Genomic DNA, 18393 nt, shown 5'->3' on the forward strand with positions numbered 1-18393 from the left:
GAAACAAAAAGCAGAGTGCTTCTGCTCTGCTTAAACATAATCAATGTTTCTAATTGGCCCTTTGAACAGTGGTTTTGAAGAGCAGAATGTAAAGCTTTTGAGCCATGGAAAAATACAGAAATCCACCCACTGAATGCGTCACAAATGACCCAAAACTCTTCCCCACAATACAGTGCCACGCCGGCCCGTAAACCCCATCGAATTCCTGCCCAAATCAGCTGAACAAATCTAAGTAAAAACAACCCTCCATCCAATTCAAAAACAAAAACTAGGGATTTGTATTGTACCTTCTTGAGAGTTAAGGCGAGGGATTTGGAAGTGAACTTCTCCATACTGTCGTGGACCCTTTTGGCGCAATCGACGGCGTGGATCTGCATAAACGGCGGCATATCGGCGGAAACCAATCTGACCCCATTGTTGGCGAACACGTCCGCAAGCTGAAGAATCGGCGAGCCTCCGATGGATCTTCTTGTGCCGCTGCGCGATGAAGACAGGGAAATGGAGAGGCGGCGGGTGAGATGTTGGTGTTCCTGCAGGAGCTGTTTCATTTGCCTTTCTTTGGCGGTGATACAGTTGATCATGCGTTCGAAATTTTCATCGGAATCATTGAATCTCTCATGGGGGTGTACGCGGACTTTCTGCACGGTTCTGGGGCCGACCATTTGGGGCTGAGAATCAACTTTTGACAAGTTCAAGTTGTGTAGGGCTGTGTTGGGGAGAGGGTGATCCAGTTTTGGGTGAGGAGCGGCGGCGGCGGCGGCGGCGGCGGCGGGGCCTGATAGTGAGAAGTGGTGGTGGTGGTGGTGGTGTGGAGTTTTTTGATGAGAAGCCATGGAATTGGATGGGAAGTGTGGTGTGGGGGAGATGAGGAGAGGAGATCTGGGGAACTGTTGGTGGTCAATCTTTGGCTAAAGCTGCTGCTTCTGCAGACAAAGAGGCCTGTATTCATCCTGACCACTCAGAATTTATTACTTTACTCATTTACTCTTGTGGTTGAATTTGTAATTATATTTTTGGTTTCTTAAGTTTACTATGGTCAGAGGTGTCTAGTCTAGTCTAAGGAAGTTGTTGGTCCTTTGGAATTCCACATTTTCAAAAATTTTCAAATTCTATTGTACCCATCAAAATCTAACTTAAAACTTCACCGAATAAGATGAATGGATGAGGATGATGTCGAGGACCGACGTGAATTGAATTCTGGCAAGTTATTGCGGTCTGAAAAATGAGTAGAATACTCCGACGCTCATATTAGTTTTAAGTTCGAGTTAGGCATACTTGATTGAGTGAATGAATGTGTATTTATAGAGGATGAAGGGTAGTTACCCATCTCGTCAAATGTATAACTGTTTTCCAAATAGGTGAACTACTCCTTCCTGTTGACAAGGGTGGCTCGCGACTCGCCTCCCAACAATTAACAGTCTTTTCAACTCAGTTTGAAGTTAAATGGGTTTGTTTTATAGATTTTGGTCACACATGTGATTAAAAGGAATAGAAGGATAATAAAATTCCATAGCTCATGGGATATTTTTATCATCAATAATAATTACATGTGTGTTTTGTATATATTGGCTAAAATTCATCTCAAAGCCATGAAATAAATGGAGATAAGCTAGAAATTCGTTATTAACTCATTTTCACAACATAAAGAAGACAAGTTATTCATTTGGAAGTCGCTATAAAATTTGCTAGGTAGCTAAAACCATTGATCAGAAAATTCATAAGTATCCTCCTTTTTTTTTTCTCGTGTAAAGAAGAATTTCATAATTATCTCATATGAGTTATCATATTAAGGGTTAATGAAGGGAAGTCGCCGATTTAGAATGGTGCCTACGAGTAGGACGAGTAAGATCAATCCACAATTTACAAATTTCTAACTGCTTTTAGACAATTTCAAAATCGAACCTACTGTTCACAGAGAAACCAGAAACCATTTGCCTGAAATGCAATTCCACTAATAGTTAGCAACATATCGTGATCGAATATCATGTAAGAAATTACCAAGAAATGGCAAAGCATGTATGAAAAATCTTAAAGAAATGGCTAAGCTTCAATCTAAACTGTAACATGAAGTCAACAAAGTATGGTTCAGACTAAGGACATTCAATCCCATTGAAATTCCTCATGTATACAACGTCAACTCTTATATCATATTTCCAGTTTTACACTAGTGCTACACTGAACAAAAGAAAAAAAGAAGCATTGGTAGGATGATGTTAAGAGTTATCCCAAACGCCAATATGCTGCTGGGTGCATCATCGAACCTAATTTTCACAGGAGTATAGCTATACATCATGAAACTAGTCTTAGACCTCACTTTGCTCCGCTGAACCAGGAAGTCGAGAATCAAAAGGATCTAGTCAATGCTAATTTCAGGGATGACCTCTAATTCCATGGGCTAGGTTGCCGAGCATCTCTGAGAACCGAAGTGCCCCCAGATGCTGCAGGAGAAGGTGAGGATGCAATGTAGTTGGTTCCAGATACAGATACCGTGGGCACAGTTGGAGGATGCCCAGATTGCCCGGTCGGAGGAAGGCATGATGGACTCCCGGTAATGCCAAAATTTGCTCGAGATGGGTGTGAACCCTACATATATAATGTTATTTGTGTCCCACTTCACTAGTAGAATTGTAAAAACTGATGTGCATTGGATTTTAACACAAGGCACAAAGAAAAGGAGATAATATAAGCCAAAATTTTCCGATACAGTTCCTTAGGAGACATCCAGACTGCTTCCAGACATAATTCACAAAGAATTCTCATAATGAATTCTAAAGCACCATTAAATATTATTTATGTCTCACTCATCACATTTCTAATAAAATATGTTGAATTTATGTTTATATTTTTTTTTCCTTCATTCCAGATTATGCTACAGCTACTTATTAACAGTGTAATATGTCATGGAAGTTGTTTTCATCAGTACACTGTTACCCTAAACTAGACTAATCCCATATTAATAGCATAACATGTCATGGAAGCGGTAATCAAATTCCTGTAAGTTAGAGTGAGAAATATTACCACATTGGGTTGGACGTGGGAAGGCCTTCTAAGAGGAGACTCTGAGGATGGTGACATACTGCTAGTCCGAAGCATCTGGCGAGAATGAACATTATGGTTCAACAGATCATCAGCCTCTCCACCTTCAGTATCTCCACTAGCATTCACTTCCGAGCCAATCCTAGGAGCAAGTTGCCTGGTCATTGACCCAGTATCAGCTGAGGCGTCAACTTGAAGGGGAGCAGAAGGGCGAATTGCTGTCCCTAGCACACTACTTCGCCTTTCTAACTCCTCTTCTACATGCAAAATCTGTCAACCACCACAGAGAAAATGGCCTAGTTCACTTCTCAATCCGATAGGAAGTTATGGGGATTTAGTGCCAGAGGTCAGGGTAGGGAAGGGGACAAAGTGGAAGAATCAGGAATATACCTGTTTTAGCACTTGCACAAGATTATGTTTTTTTTCATTCAAAACTTTTAACTTCTCCTCAACTTCCTTTTTCCTATTCTCCTTGCCATCCAACAAATCCTCCTCCTTGTTTGCCTAGCACAGTAACACACATAAATGGAGAAGGTAAAAAGCAATAAATGGAGAAAAATGTATTAAAAATATTATTGAATACAGAAATGCTGAAGAAAAAGAAAATTCAAGGTTGGCATTCAGGCATTCGATCCCTATATTGACTACAAACAAGCTTCAAAGGTCTTCCTTCAATGCCTCAGTTAAAGAAAACAGGAACCCATTTTCAATATGCAACATTCTTTATTTTACTTTCATTAATCTTTTCTTTCTTCTAACTACAAGAAACTCAACAAAATGTACAACATTTGCATATAATTTGCAGTAGATGTCAAACAGCCCCAAATATCAAAAAGCCTCGTGAAATAGCAACTCTATTTTCCATCCTCATACAATTCTGAAACCAATTGACACTTGTAGTTGTAACAAAACTAACTCTCCAATTGAACATTTTGTCAAGCATAACACAACCGCACCAAAATTCAGGAAGAGCAAACCAAACTCTATTACAACTTCATTAAAATTCGAAACCGGGTAAGACCAACGAGACTTCAAAACCCGAAACATATACGATATGAACAGACAACAGACAAATTGAAAATCGATAGAGCTTGTCATAACCCATACCTCCTTATTAGGGTTTTCTAATACAGCAGGATTTTCATCTTTTGCATGCGTCCCACCATTCTCCACTGGATCAAAACCTTTCTCAGTAAAACAAGGCCTCGAGCCATTCACAGAATGAAACCCATCAGCCGATTTTCCCGTACAATCATCACCAATGTCCGACTTCTTTCTCTCCTTTGAATCCCCAGAAGATCTTTCACCACCAACACCGACTCTTTCAATTTCCAGCGGAGCCTCAGGCGCAGACCCATTACTTCTGGGTCCTTCACTGTCTGGTTTAACAACAGAATTCGAATTACGATTAGGGTTAGTGGAGGTGGAGACTTTAGCGGGAGCAGGAGAGGAGGGCGCGAGGATGCGAGAGAGGGCTTTGGAACGACGCTGCAAAAGGGATTTGAAGTCTCTGATAGAGATGTTGTGGGTTGGCATAAGCCATCGACGAGGAACATCCGGGACCCGGTGGAGGTTCCCTCTGTAAAGGGATATGGCCACCATGGATTCTTCTCGAGCTCTGATGCTCGGATCCCGTTTACGACCTCCCTCCGATTTCATAAGTCTACAATTTTATCAGTAACCAAAAGTCATAAATAAGGGAATCCCTATGGATTTCTGAAAAGTGACTCCCTGCGGCAGCGACCCACAATTTCTTCATTGGATTTTTAGGATCGTTATTATCGTTTGGGTTTATAATTTACACTGCTACTTCCTATTCCTAAATTCATATAAACTTTTTTTTTTTTTTTTTGAACTTCATACAAAAATTTGCTACATATTTTTACTACCAAAACTTCTTTGATATTTAACAATGTCGTGCGGGGTAAAACCAACTTGCCATGTGGCAAACATTTCTGAAATGGACCAGATCGTCAAGCCTAAATGAAAAATTCAGGCACTCCCACCATCTACGCACCTTAACGACGAGATTGATTGAACGCAATCAACACCACCATCAGGTTGGTCATTCCATGACATAAAGCAAGAATCCAAGAGCCACTTACCATGTTCCGTCTGCAGGTATAGTCTATAAAAGGACAAATGACTACTACACTTTGGTATATTTTAATTCCTTCTGAATATCTATAATAACTTTCGAGTTCTACTACTAACTTAGGTATTATTGATCTCTCTATTTTGCTAGTGACTCACATCTCAGAAGGGATAAGTCATTTAAAATTTATGCATGAGTAAATAATATTGTAATCTTCGTCAGTGTTAAGTAATTAACCTAACTCAGTAGTAATTGACACTTATTTTATTTTATTATTATTATTCATTGGGGTTGGAGGTTAAATCTATTTGAAAATAGGAAGCAATGGTAACCATTTGAAAAATGAGGGAAGTAAAGATGGAAAAATAAAGCCAAGAAATTGATGCAGTGCTATTGCCACAATTTTGCAAACACTTTGACCACTAAAGACTAAATATCACTCTATTCGTTATCTTCACCAAACGCATTAACTCAATGCATTTTCCCATTCACCACCAAACTTTTATCTATTTCCATCTCATTGAGCTTCTATCAAAATTGTTTGCATTGTGTATGAATCTCTTGATTTCTTTTATTTTTATTTTTATTTTTTTTAATTTTTAACGTTGCTAAGTTTAGTCTTTTCATGTTCATTACATATACGGTGTTTACACTTTTCTGAACTTCTTTTAAAAATTTGACTTAATTAATTATAATCTAGATTATATTATAGCTTAATTATAATTTTAAATTAACTATTAATAAATATATTTATTTACATAGAACATTCGTACAAAAATTTCAAAAAATCTAAAAACAAATGGCAGTAGGTCCATTTTTGAATCACTGATTATTACCAACATCATCACAGGAAGGAAAAAGAAAAAAAAAAGAAAAGAAAAATTGACAATTACTAGTAAAGTGGTTCCTCCAAAAGATTGAGGAAGTCAAAGAAGATCTTGTCATCTTGATGTAACAAAGTTTCTATGAATGTGCTTTCACCAGAAGATGGAGCTTCAATCTCAATATTTTCAGCCAAACAATCCATTGCTTCGAGTCTGTTGTATTGGTATGCAGAAACCTCTCTGTTCACCTCTCCCTTTGGTATCTCATTTTCTGTTTGGTAACCGTTTTGATTGAGTGGAAACTCAACTATGTTTTCGAGTTCTCGAGGCTCGGAAGTTAAAAATGCGTCTTCGAGAAGAAAATCCTGCCAACTGAAGGCCGAGGAAGATGTTCTAGAACTAGTAGAAGAAGATGATGAAGATGGTGGCAAAGAACCTTGAGCATAGAAATGGGGTTGAATTGGTTCATTGTAAGTGCAATGTGAGGCTTCTGTCACCAGCTGCATTGCTTGCAGCTGAGCAAGAAGATCCAAAGAATGGTTGTTATTTAACTGGTGGACATTGCCATTCATGAACTTGTCAAGGACAGGCTCGGTTTCGGGCAAAAGCATTGCCGGTGGCGAAAAAGCGGCGTTGATGCCTTTGAAGAGCTGCTGTGCTGAATTTGGATGTTGTTCTGGTTTCATAAAGGCTGCAGTTTTCAAGTCTCTACTGAGAGACCCAATTCTCTTGGTGGATCTTGGGAGGCCACCAATGTTCCCATAATCAGCTAAGATTTGAGAGAATGGCTTGTGAGTAACCGGATCGATTCCCATTTCAGAGAGCTTCTTTCGCAGTTTCGTGTTCCAGTAGTTCTTCACATCGTTATCTGTCCTTCCAGGAAGTTGCTGAGCTATTATAGACCATCTGCACTCACACACGAGAAACACAGACCGGCGAGATCAGTCATTAGTCCTGTATCAGTGAAAACCGATGATCATGAAACATTTGGAAGCGTTCAAACGAAACCGGAAACACAACTTAATGATACGTTGAGAAACCAAGGGGAAGTTGCATATTTTACAGGCTGCAGACCAATTTACCTGCTACCAATTGCAGCGTGAAGCCTGACAATCAACTCTTCTTCTTGGGGTGTGAAGTTATGATGCTTAAGATCAGGCCTCAGGTAATTGGTCCATCTAAGTCTGCAGCTCTTCCCACATCTCCTTAGTCCTGTGAAAGAACTCAAACACAGCATCCAAATTCACAGGAGAGTGGATTCATAAGCATCAATGCAAAACTCCAAATGGAACTTTATAAATATATGAATCAACCAAATCATCAGAAGTTTCAAGTTTTTTAACCTGCTTTCTTTGGAGCAGAGGTCCAGTTGCTGGTCCCATGCTTCGAGACGTATGCGAGTATTTTTGCGTCTTCTTCTGCAGTCCAGAGACCCCTTTTGAGGTTTAACTTGTCACAGGAAGGAACTCTCACCATGTTTATCAGTTCATTTGGAATCACTTCGAAAAATGTAAAGAGAAGAAAATTTATGTAGTGAATGAGGAGATGAAATCAAAGCAACTGAGTCCTTTTGACTCGAAAATTTTCTTTTGAAAATGGTCCTTAAAGGGAATTGGAGGAAGAAATGATATTGTTTAAGAGGTATGATAAGTGTGGAGGCAAGAAAAGCATGGACCTGCTCCCATTAATAAACTAGATCAGCATGATGGGTGCCGCATCTGCATCAACAATACAGTATAAGAAGAAATTAGAAATAACGATCTCTCTTTTTCTCTTCCTGGCTCTCCACCATATTCACATGCTCGGCTTCAAGAACATTTCGGTCAGGTTCGAATCCGGTGAGTTATTTGGTTAAGCATTCTTTTAATTGCTCATATTTAAAAAGTTAGTCATGTCAAAGGAAATGAACTTCTCCTTAGTTCTTTTTTGATGATCACAAGGTAGACAGAGTGATTATTTTAAGCACAAAGCTCAACTCATTGAAGAAGTTTAAAACCTGAAAGCCACTCAAGATTGCAACCATAGAAGCATGCAGTTCAAGAATTAAAACTAAATCCCAATGTGAAACTGCAGGCTGATGAACTGATCCTGTAAAATGGAATCGATTTGTGAGACTTGAAAATTTGATACAAGATTTTTCTTAAGAATCCGTTCATCTTCATCACACTTTAATGCTTGCTCCTACAGATGGACTGTACTAAAGCTGTTGCTCATACTTAACATGCACTTTCTGGTTTAGAAAAGAAATGACAGAGGAAAATAGAGGAAATATGTGAACAAAAAGTAGTTGGGGAAGCTAATAAGTCTCCAATACCAGAAAAACAACCCCAAGAGCTGTTGGTTTTGGCTCTCTGTCTTGAGCCAAAAGCAGTCATAAAGCACGTGGCTTGTGAGATAATTCTCACATTGATGCCTACAAACAGTCCTCTTTGATTCTATCTTTCACCAAGCTTCAGTCAACTGAATCCAACCAAACTCGTGAATTTTCATTTTTGAAGAGAAATAGAAACCTTTATAGCAGATGTTTATGCCATGGGGACGCCTTTAGATTTCAAATTTGTTGTCAACTCTTAACCGTGGAAAGAGAGAAAAAGGAACTCCTGAGAAAATCCCAGGATTAATGCAAGAAGTCTAAACCTCCTATAAAGGCTGCTGAGTTTCATCTTTTAGTGCTCTCGATACGTTATTTGAGTGCTCTTGATATGTTGGCTCCATACCTTTTCAAGTTTTCCATCTGGTTCTCAACCTCAGCTAGACATCACAACAAAAAGGCATATCATTACAACTCTACTGTTTCTTAGAGCTTATCGACACGGTTCAAGTGACTCCGTGTATTAGTTCTCCGTGTATTAGTTCTCGTACTATTGAAATGATTTTATCAATCATCATTGATCAGTTCATTTACTCCGATCTCTCATTCAAAATATTTCCTCTCCTTCCTCAACCAACGTGCCTTCTATCAACAAATCAAGTAGTTTAGACAGAAGATCAATTTAGATAACTTCAGAACATATAAAGATTAAAAATCTGTACAACAAACAAAATACAAGGATGGCATCTTACACAACATCAGAAAGACAAATGCACAAATGCTAAAAATTAGCTAATCATTTGAGGGAGGATGGTTGCATTACAATAGAGACCAATATCTGCAAGTAATTAAAACAGACCCATCCAACCCATTATGTAGAGGGGCGATTCAAAGTCAGTATCACAGTAGATAAAAGCTTATACATCTAAAAGCCAACTCTTTCGGTTACAATATTAGTCAAAAGGTTATTGTACACTGATGGGTAAAGCTATAGAAACACCAAACAAATTCCCCTTCCATCTCTATTGTTGGGTTTTCATTGAATGTGGACATTACTAAAAAATGGACTCCCTACTCTATCAACTCATCATAATCCTTTTGCTCCTTGCTGCAGATACTGCACCAAGGCGACTGCTTGAATTAGCCTGGGGAAGAACTCCGGTGCTAATATCTTCTGCAGGCTTACCACAAAATTTATAGTTTACTATCGTACACTTGGATTCGGCTTGACGAGAGAAAACTATAGCGATTGCTATCAAGCAAGTAAATGAAGGATACTAGAAATCGTCTGTATCATCTTTCATTTCTGTGCTTGGGGCATCGTCAAAACCAGAGCCGGGAGCAAGCTCGTTTAGGTCAAGAAACCGTCTCTCTCTTGCACCATCGGTTTCGTCTTGGTCTGGGCTATTCGATTTCTCAGGAGGATGGTTTTGCTCCTCTATATTCTCTGCATAAACCTCATCAGGCTGATCAACTTTCATCTCGTGGTCCTCGTCTTCTTCTTCGTCATCATCATTCTCATTCTCAGACCCTTGACTTTCAACCAAATAATCCCCATTCTCACTAGCATCTGTGTGCTCATCAGATGCATTAGTCTTTTTAACTTTTTTATTCTCTGGTTCAGATTCTGACAGATCATACTGTCCATAATTTATTCTGCTTCGAGTCGCCCTTTTACTACGTCTCAGACCTGACTGAATCTCACCAACAGACCTTAACTTTGTTTCCCTCCTCGTACGTCCTGGCATTTTTCTTACTTTTCTTGGCTGGTCGCTATCTTCACTGATACTCAAGGACTCTTCTTCTTCTTCCTCCTCTTCATCATTTTCTTCCTCATAGTGATACTCCTCATCTCCTTCAGAGCTACTGGATGTTTTCCTCCTCTGCTTACGTTTTCTTAGATACTCCTCATCATACACTGCTTCACCAACTATGTCATCATCACTATCAAAGTCTGCATCATTATCTGATAATGCTTCCACATAATCCTTTTCTGAATACCGTTGCGGCCTTTGTCTTCGTCTGTTGCTAAATGTTAGGTCAAGAAATAAGGACATGGAAATACTTTAGGGCAATAGAAACATAAAGCTTGCATTTTCTATACCTGCGATCCAACTGTGGATCGGACATGTGGTCTTCTTCGGCATCATCATCATAATCAGGTGACTTGGGAGACAGTGGACTAAAATTGGAATTTTGAGATGCATATGATGGACCGCTCCATTTTCCGTTCACAGAAGGTTCGAGCTTTACAGTAGCTTCTCTTCTATGATTTGGTTCTGGAGATGACTGCTTACGCCTGACATAAGAACAGCGATAAGGTAATGCAAGATAAAGATATTATATAGCCTTGAGAAAGATGATGCTCCCAAAGTAAAGGAGAAAGATAATCAGATATTAAATCCGTACTTGGTTGTCTTGATAGCCTCATTGATTGATCGGTCATAATCATCTGCAAAATGATTCGAAGTAACATTCTTTACAATGCAAAATAATATTGGGATAACAACATCAGGATCGTTGATAATTCCCCACAGTTTGTCGTATTAATATCAGTTTTAGACATAAAGGCCATTCATAGTAAGTCATCTCATTCATTCTAATAACAAGTCATTAGTAAAAGAAAGCCGTTTTATTAGCTCCAGAACTGTCTGATGTCAAAGAAAACAATTTATGAATATACCACAGCTTTGAAGGCTTAATAACAGACTAGAAATAGGATGAAAAGAAACAGTAGGATATAGATAGCAGCTACAAGATATTTAGTTGTAAATGTTAAAAATAGAGGAAAATATAAACCAACGTTTGAAAAGGCTCCATCAAGAAGACGACAATGAGCTCAGGAACAACAAAAACAAATAAAATGCGTGTGCTCTTTTTTCCCTTGCAGTTGGAGGGAGGGGGGGGGGGGGGGGGGGGGGGGGGGGGGTAATACAGTAGCTTTACGTTCTTCAATAAATTTTTGCTAAAAAAAAAAAGAACTAATGTTCAACTTCAAAGAAATGGGGAAAAAATGAAGGAAATATGTTTCCGAACTTGATTTTGTTTCTTCAGTTCTTAGAAACTGAACACTGACAACACGTATCAGTTGAGTTTTTTTCTTTAATTGAAAATGAAAATGCAGCTAAATTTGTAAGAAACCCCACAAAAAGCTACAAGCAAAAGGAAAGAACAAAGATACAAAGATACAAAGATCAAACTAAATTTTGCATACCAAAAGTATATGTGACAGGTTTTCTGTCACGAAGCGAGCGCCCTGGAGCAAGCCCATCTACAAGTGCAAAATTATCCAAGAGGAGAGCTTGCCTATGCTGTTTTTTCAGCAACCTTTCTTTTCTCTGTTAAAAGAAATTAGTGCAGCACTTAGCAAGGTTGTTGGTTATATGCAATAACGGGCGACCTAAGCAAAGATCTGAGAATAAAATTAAAATAAGACATTCTGATTAGGAAGACCAGATATCCTGATAAACAGACAAACCGAGTACCTTGTGAACCTTCTCAATCTCAGGAAGCATATCAATCTTCAACTTTTTCCCAAGTGAAGCCTCGGTTCGATTTTTACTTGTAAAAAGCTTTTCCTGCAGCATCATAGAGAGAAGTTCTAACAAGAGATTGGATCACGGAGTTCAAAGATCCAGTATGAGGCAGTGGCCAGAAAATTGCTATATTTCCCAAGCCAAATGAAAAATAAAATAAAATAAAATGGAAAGTCATACAGAAAAGAAACAGAAAAGGGGGAAAAAAATCAAAGGGTGACAGAAACTTTTCATACATATCTCAGCCCATTTATATCAGTTACCTAAACTTCTAATGAACAAGCATCCGCCCCTCTTCATGGACCCACCTATAACAAGCTAACTTTTTTACAGCAAAAGCTACCCACGGTCAAAGAGTTTGAAAGTTTTTATTGCACAAAACAACCGTTAGATGGTATTAACAAGAACAGAAAAAGTAAGGGACAAAGCTCTTCCAATTAAAAAAAAAGGAATAATACCAAGAAGTTAGTAATGGATAATCACATCATCAACTTGGTGATTTTCTATTCTAAAGAAGTCTAGAAACATATTCTGCAAACAACTTTTTCCCCTCTTTCCCTCTGTCGTTGCATTATTCCAAGCTTCTTTTTCTTCAAAGAATAATCACCAATTTGACCTCGTAGTTAACTAAACAATGAAGAAAATAGTAGTACATATATTCTAAGAACTTAGTGTATGAAATATATTCAAAGAAACAGCTAAATATGTAACCAAAGGAAACAGAAAATTGCTATAGAATTTCCAGGTCTTCAATTCTGTTCTTTGGAAACAAATTTTAAAATGATTATTGCCAAAAAGATCTTAAATTTCTAACTTTGAAATTTCTAATTTTGCACACCTTTATCAGTGATCCAGAGCAACCACAGGGGCCACAGTCCATAAATATATTGCACGAGGATCGATCTACAAAGAACCCAACCTATAAACCAGAGTTTTCTTTCAACTAGAACTAAAACACTAAAACAAGTTCTTAAACATAAAGATACATTCTTTTCGAATTATAGTTGCTTTTTGAAAATTTTCACTCAGTTACATCTTAATACCAACGAGTTGAAGAAATATCATTCGAGCAGGGAAACCAGAACCAGAAGGCAAGGATACATCAAAACAAAATACCTCAAAATACAACTATGAATAAAGAAAACACCTCAATTTTTTTTAATCCCACCAAATTTCTTAGAATTTGACTCTCCCTCTCTCTATATACATAAATAACAAATATATGCTTACCCACTTTGGATGGTTAATTCCCACTCAATGTTTTCCCACTTTGTCAACATAAGATTAATGTTCAGTGATATGATCTTGAACTATATTTAGGTATATTGAACTAATTGGATTGAGTTTGGGAGAATCTTCTATAACTAAAGTCCATAACTCTAACACACAGAAAATACAGAAAACACAGATTGACAAATCTTTTTCCTTGGGGGGTGGGGGGGTTTGAAATGTTTTCCATGGGATGCATATGCAAGGATGAATATTTTAGTGACTCACTGATACATCTTGAAATTCATCAAAATTGGTTGCAACTGTTTCCCACTGGTATGTTATACAAGGAAGGACCTGTGAACCTTTGGCCTTGGCTTTTTTCAACTCAACTTTCCTAATCTCACGGTACAAACGGTGACCAATTATGGGATCATCCTCATACCTGCAATATCAGTTGCCACATGGTCAACACATAGAATAAACACATTAAAAAAATTCAGGATCTTTTGTACCATAAAAAATATGCCAAAACATGAAGAGGTTAAAAGAAACTTAACTACATTACCAGAAATAAGTTCCATGTGAATCTCCACCAATTCGTTCTTTACGAAATGCTGAAAGTTGAACTCCATGTTTTAGTGAATTTTCAATATAGCTCCGGATATCTTCTTGCTGCAACATTTATCTCTTGTCAAACTTCAGCAGTACTAAAAATTTATAACTGACTATAGGACAAGCACATTAAATAGCTATGATGCCGGAAATGTAGGATCATAAAATGATATGTTCAAATAATCAAAAGAGCAAAAAATGAATAACTATGCTTTAAACACTGATCATTTGAGAGCTTGGAGAAAAGGGCAAAAAAGGGCAATAAAACTTGATGTTATTTGCTGTCCTGATCTATTTGAAAAGACAAAGAATCCTGCCATATATATAACTAAAAATTTCTCCTAAAAGATCAGAAAGAAAAATGTCATGGTTCTCAAGTGAGCTCTCACTCTGGAACTACCATGTTGCTGGTAGGATGTTGCTTCCTAGCAGTGCAGCAAACATAAAATAACTCTAAACCAACAAATAAATACTTTCCAAGGTACTGTCACACACTATGTCAACTTCACAAAAGCAAGTGTATAATAACCAGGACCATCAAAAAGGTAAGGTATTTATTAAGAAGACAGTACCTCAACTCGAATGTCACATAGTGCTTTCAAGATGACCACACGAATCCCAGGATCAAGAGTTTTATAAACTTCAACTTCAACTCTGAAAACTCACAGTGATTAGACACATGAGATAGAAGCACATTATGTTTATGGGCAGAAAATCCATGGTACTCACCCATGTGAAGCAACAATAGGCAGATCGCCTTCAGCAACCTGCACAAAAAACCAAGGACTGCGCGTTAGATTGGAAGCTGGAACAATAGGATTCTATCACAGCCACCATACAGGAATATACAGCTAAATACAAAAAATAGGGTAGATACCCAGTGCCACCAGTCTCGCAATTTTCTGCACAATACAGTCACCCATGTATCACGAGTAAGGGCCATTCTTGTAATAGGAGGAATCGCCTGAAGAACACATAAAGTCAGAGTTACAGGCAGCTTATTACAGTGAAAATATAACAGTAATAACATACACGAGTTTCTTTTTTGGAGCAAGAGAAACAATTCTCAAATGAACTAGCAACATATTTAAGTCAGCACTAGAAGTCTTTGTAACAAGGTTAACAGAGAAGTGCAGTAAACAACTTGATCTAAGGATAAAATATTTCATTGAATATCACAGAAAAACAAGCTGCAAAAATAAAACAAAAAGGTAACTTTTTCAGATAGAAGCAATGTGATGCTTAGTAAAGGAAATAAGTACATCTCAAAGATGTAATAATTTTGATAAATTGACTGATTTGATCTTTCTAGCAAATAAATGAGGATGAATAATAGGCCAGCTAAACCTCCACCTATATAATAAAAGTCAAGAAAACTAAAGTTCATTTCTTTTGATGGTGGGAGACTTGAACACAAGACCTGAAATAAGAGTTTTAAGCATGCATGTCAATGGGTCATGAGCCCCACTCCAACAATTAAAGTCATTTCTAAAACCTAAAACTAGAATGAGCGGCTAGAGCTTACTAAACTTTATTGGAAAGGAATCTAAATATTGAAATATCACCTAGCAGGCTAGCAGCCAAACAAGAAAGGAAAAGGTTTAATTCACCTCACACATTAAAACTAAGTGCAGCTGTGAGCAAGTTATTAATTGACATTGTTTACCACTCAAGACGACTTCTTTCCTTTATTTATTTAAAAAAAAAAAACAAAAGAGAAAAAGAACCACACAAGCCAATCATGGAAGATTATCCCGAAACAATCGGACAAATACACACACAAAGACAAGAGGCATGATTCCATTTGATGCACCAATTGTTCAATCTCCAAAATCTTGGAGAAGCTGTAATTCTTCAACACATCAGAAGCTTGCAACAAAAAATGGGATAACTTGTCATCTACAATACACATCCACTCGACAGTTTCAAAATTTTTAAAAATTTACAAGGCACATGAGAGCATTTTACCAACCAAGTCTAATCATTAGCATAAAAGCAAACAACAACGTAACACTTAAAAGTTGTTTATAATCAAACAAACGTTGATCATCAAAAATAAAATGCCAAAATCCAAAGAAGAAAATCCAACAATCTCATAAGTCATACCTGACTAGTCAAAACACTTCTTTGTGCAAAAGATTAATTTTCATCATAAATAGTTCAAACACATTTCAGCCAACACACACACACACACACACACACACACAAAAACTCTTTCTGCAAATCTCAGAAAACTCAAAAGTTTAACACAAACGAATAATTAAAGAGAAGAGAATCTTAAAGCAACTCTAAGGACTAAGGAGGAAAAGGAACCATCTCTAAGCACATAATTCTTTACCGGAGGAGAACCTGCTATTGAATGTCTAACTATTAATCACAGAATCTTGGAGTTTCTTGAGCTTAAAATCTAAATTAGGTGCAACTCTTATATGAGAAAGGAATAAATTGGGTTAACTTTTCTTTCAAATAAATTCTTGGTTCGGTAGTGTTGCAGCCAGAATAAATTGAGAAACCAACACTTAGAACTCCCACCAAACTTCAAATTATCAGAACTTTTAAATGATATGGACAAATTAAAGAGCACTTAAAAAAACTTGAATCCAAAAATGACAACGATAAGGGGAGCAACTGAAAAGTCAGCTAAGCTACAATGATGTGCACCCAAAGCAAAAAATGACCAACAGAGTGTGGATATGGAACCACATTATTTACAAACCCATCGCATTTTTCAATCAGAGAAGCAACTCAAACCACAAACTCAGCACAAACTTTGCAGTTCAAATTCAAGTTCCAACCTTTAGCAATGGAATGTGTATGTCACTCAAAGTGTCGTTGGGAGTAATCAAGGCCGTCTCGAACTCCTCTACTGTGAACTCACAATGAATATTCAATAGTGGCCAAAAGACCTGCAGCTCGCAAAAGCAAAAATTGAAGTCTCAAAACGCAACAATATGCAAAATTTTGTTAACGGAGATTAAACCCCCAAAGCTTACATGCAAGAAATTGAGTACGGACGCTAGTTCCCACTTCGACCGGAGGTTCCAACGCGGCAACTGAGAGGGCGACGGCTCCTCAACCAGCGTGGTCACGATCTTGCTGCATTGCTGCTGCTGAGGCGACTCGTCGTTTTGCTGCTCCTTTTTCGGCTTCGGCTTCCGCTCGACGACTGTCTGAGCCGCCAAGAGCCGCTCCGCCGCCCGAATGGTGCAAGCCCGCGAGGGTCGGTTTCTCCTCGCCGTGGGCTGCTCACTGTTAATCGTGGTCGTGGTCGTGGGCTCGTTCTCGGCAATAAGGTCATCGTTAGCGGTATTGGGGTTGGGGTTGTCGATGTGGGAGAGCGGCTCAGGGGAGGATCGGTCGCAGGGGATCGGAGGAGGCGAAGAATCTTGCGACATGGTCGGCGAGATCACGAACGACAAAGCAAGTTTTAAAGCAGGATGATTACATGTAAAAGATCCCCAGTTGGGTATATTTGCATTTGAAATAGGAATGAAATTAGTAAGAACAAAAAGGGTCAGTTTTATTTGTTAACTGAGAAACCAGGAAAACAAAGACGAAGATGATGGAGGACCAAAGGTCCAAACCATCATTCAAAAAGAAAAGGTTAGGTTTTTGTATATCTATTCTAAACAACGTATTTACTTTCTTTCTTCCCTTTTTTCCCCCCCACTTTATACTGACTACGAATTGGGGGAATTTTATCAAAGAGAAGAAACTGAAAGTTGGGAGAGAAACAAAAATGGAGGAAGATGGAAGAGAGAGAGATAGAAGAGAAGGACACTACCTGGAAATTGGACACACAGCCTATGGATTTATTTTTAACCTTCCAGTAAATATGTTTTCCTTAATCAGTGTTTCAAACAGCCCCCTTCAATAAATCTATCATAAAGATCGAATTTTTATGTTCACCAAGAGCCAAACGGATTTATGTTTTTTGTGTAAGGACGTAAAAGAAAAGGGAAATAAGATAATTTTAGGGTTTTCCTTCCCCCCACCTCTAGTCTTTTGATGCCATTGGTAGGTTACTGTTTGAATGTCCTTTCTTCACCCATGAAACTTGTTGATCCAACAAAGTTGAAGACTTTGGCTTTGCTTCAAAAATTAAAAAATCAATTTTATTTTTCTCTCAGGGATTTCTGAATATCATTTGCAATTTAAATGGTCAATATGGCTCTGGATTTTTCTATATTTGCCTTCAACTTTTTGTGGGTATTTTATTTTGTAGTGTAAAGTTTGAAATCTGTACTGTTAATAAGGAGTTCAGATGCTTAATAACTCTTCTGAGCAAAAAGCCAGCTGTTTCCTTTAGTAAAGTAAATGAGTCAACTTTGTGCTAAATTATGGCTCCAGTTTTTTAAAATCAAAAGGGATTAGGATTTACTTAAGCAAGATGAATTTAATATGCCTTTGTTTTGGAGATTCTTCCCTTTATGTTGGAATTATATTTGCTTGAATATAGGAGGTGCTCCATAGCAGTCAGATTTTGCTGTTTCTAAATCTGCAATCGTTGAAGGATGTCACCAAACAATTTTAAAATTTCATTGGAGTTTCATCATGAAGAGCAATGAAAGCCCAATACCCACAAATTGAATCAGCTTTCATCATAAATCATGAGTTTAAATCAAGCTTTCTACATGATTATCCTTTACTTCTTTGTTCCAAAATAATTAAACTGGTTTCTCTTTCACACCCATGAATGATCTTACGGAGAGGTACACTTCAAAAGGATTGTGCAAAGTGTGTTAAATGCCATTTTCAGGATCAGTT

At 37.9% G+C, this 18393-nt stretch overlaps 4 protein-coding genes across 5 annotated transcripts; all 4 read right to left on the reverse strand.

Annotated features, from left to right (window-relative positions):
• LOC111007260 (uncharacterized) lies at positions 1-876 on the reverse strand. The gene is made up of 2 exons (XM_022279560.2): positions 288-876; positions 1-205 (listed from the first exon to the last, which is right to left on the reverse strand). Exons 1-2 carry the CDS (start codon positions 831-833, stop codon positions 50-52), a joined length of 702 nt encoding a protein of 233 aa, XP_022135252.1. The 5' UTR covers positions 834-876; the 3' UTR covers positions 1-49.
• A 1208-nt stretch (positions 877-2084) lies between these two features.
• Positions 2085-4820, reverse strand: LOC111007396 (tRNA (Ile)-lysidine synthase). Its single transcript, XM_022279749.2, has 4 exons — positions 4144-4820; positions 3427-3540; positions 3019-3306; positions 2085-2583 (listed from the first exon to the last, which is right to left on the reverse strand). The coding sequence occupies exons 1-4, from the start codon at positions 4693-4695 to the stop codon at positions 2383-2385; spliced, it is 1155 nt and encodes a 384-aa protein (XP_022135441.1). The 5' UTR covers positions 4696-4820; the 3' UTR covers positions 2085-2382.
• A 1142-nt stretch (positions 4821-5962) lies between these two features.
• Positions 5963-7858, reverse strand: LOC111007328 (myb-related protein 308). Its single transcript, XM_022279661.2, has 3 exons — positions 7299-7858; positions 7038-7167; positions 5963-6861 (listed from the first exon to the last, which is right to left on the reverse strand). Exons 1-3 carry the CDS (start codon positions 7429-7431, stop codon positions 6024-6026), a joined length of 1101 nt encoding a protein of 366 aa, XP_022135353.1. The 5' UTR covers positions 7432-7858; the 3' UTR covers positions 5963-6023.
• A 1168-nt stretch (positions 7859-9026) lies between these two features.
• On the reverse strand, positions 9027-17559 carry LOC111007059 (DDT domain superfamily). Of its 2 annotated transcripts, none has more exons than XM_022279231.2 (12): positions 16620-17559; positions 16422-16532; positions 14504-14590; positions 14356-14393; positions 14199-14280; positions 13580-13686; positions 13300-13456; positions 11752-11844; positions 11481-11604; positions 10676-10718; positions 10371-10565; positions 9027-10294 (listed from the first exon to the last, which is right to left on the reverse strand). In XM_022279231.2, the coding sequence occupies exons 1-12, from the start codon at positions 17019-17021 to the stop codon at positions 9544-9546; spliced, it is 2190 nt and encodes a 729-aa protein (XP_022134923.1). In that variant the 5' UTR covers positions 17022-17559; the 3' UTR covers positions 9027-9543. The 2 variants fall into 2 exon arrangements, with proteins under 2 accessions (XP_022134923.1, XP_022134924.1); XM_022279232.2 differs by having other exon boundaries at positions 9027-10288; positions 16620-17557.
• Positions 17560-18393: the final 834 nt, after the last annotated feature.

Source organism: Momordica charantia (genome assembly GCF_013281855.1).
Source record: "Momordica charantia cultivar OHB3-1 chromosome 6 unlocalized genomic scaffold, Mcharantia_2.0 BLBB01000006.1, whole genome shotgun sequence".
In the NCBI taxonomy this organism is placed as follows: domain Eukaryota; kingdom Viridiplantae; phylum Streptophyta; class Magnoliopsida; order Cucurbitales; family Cucurbitaceae; genus Momordica; species Momordica charantia.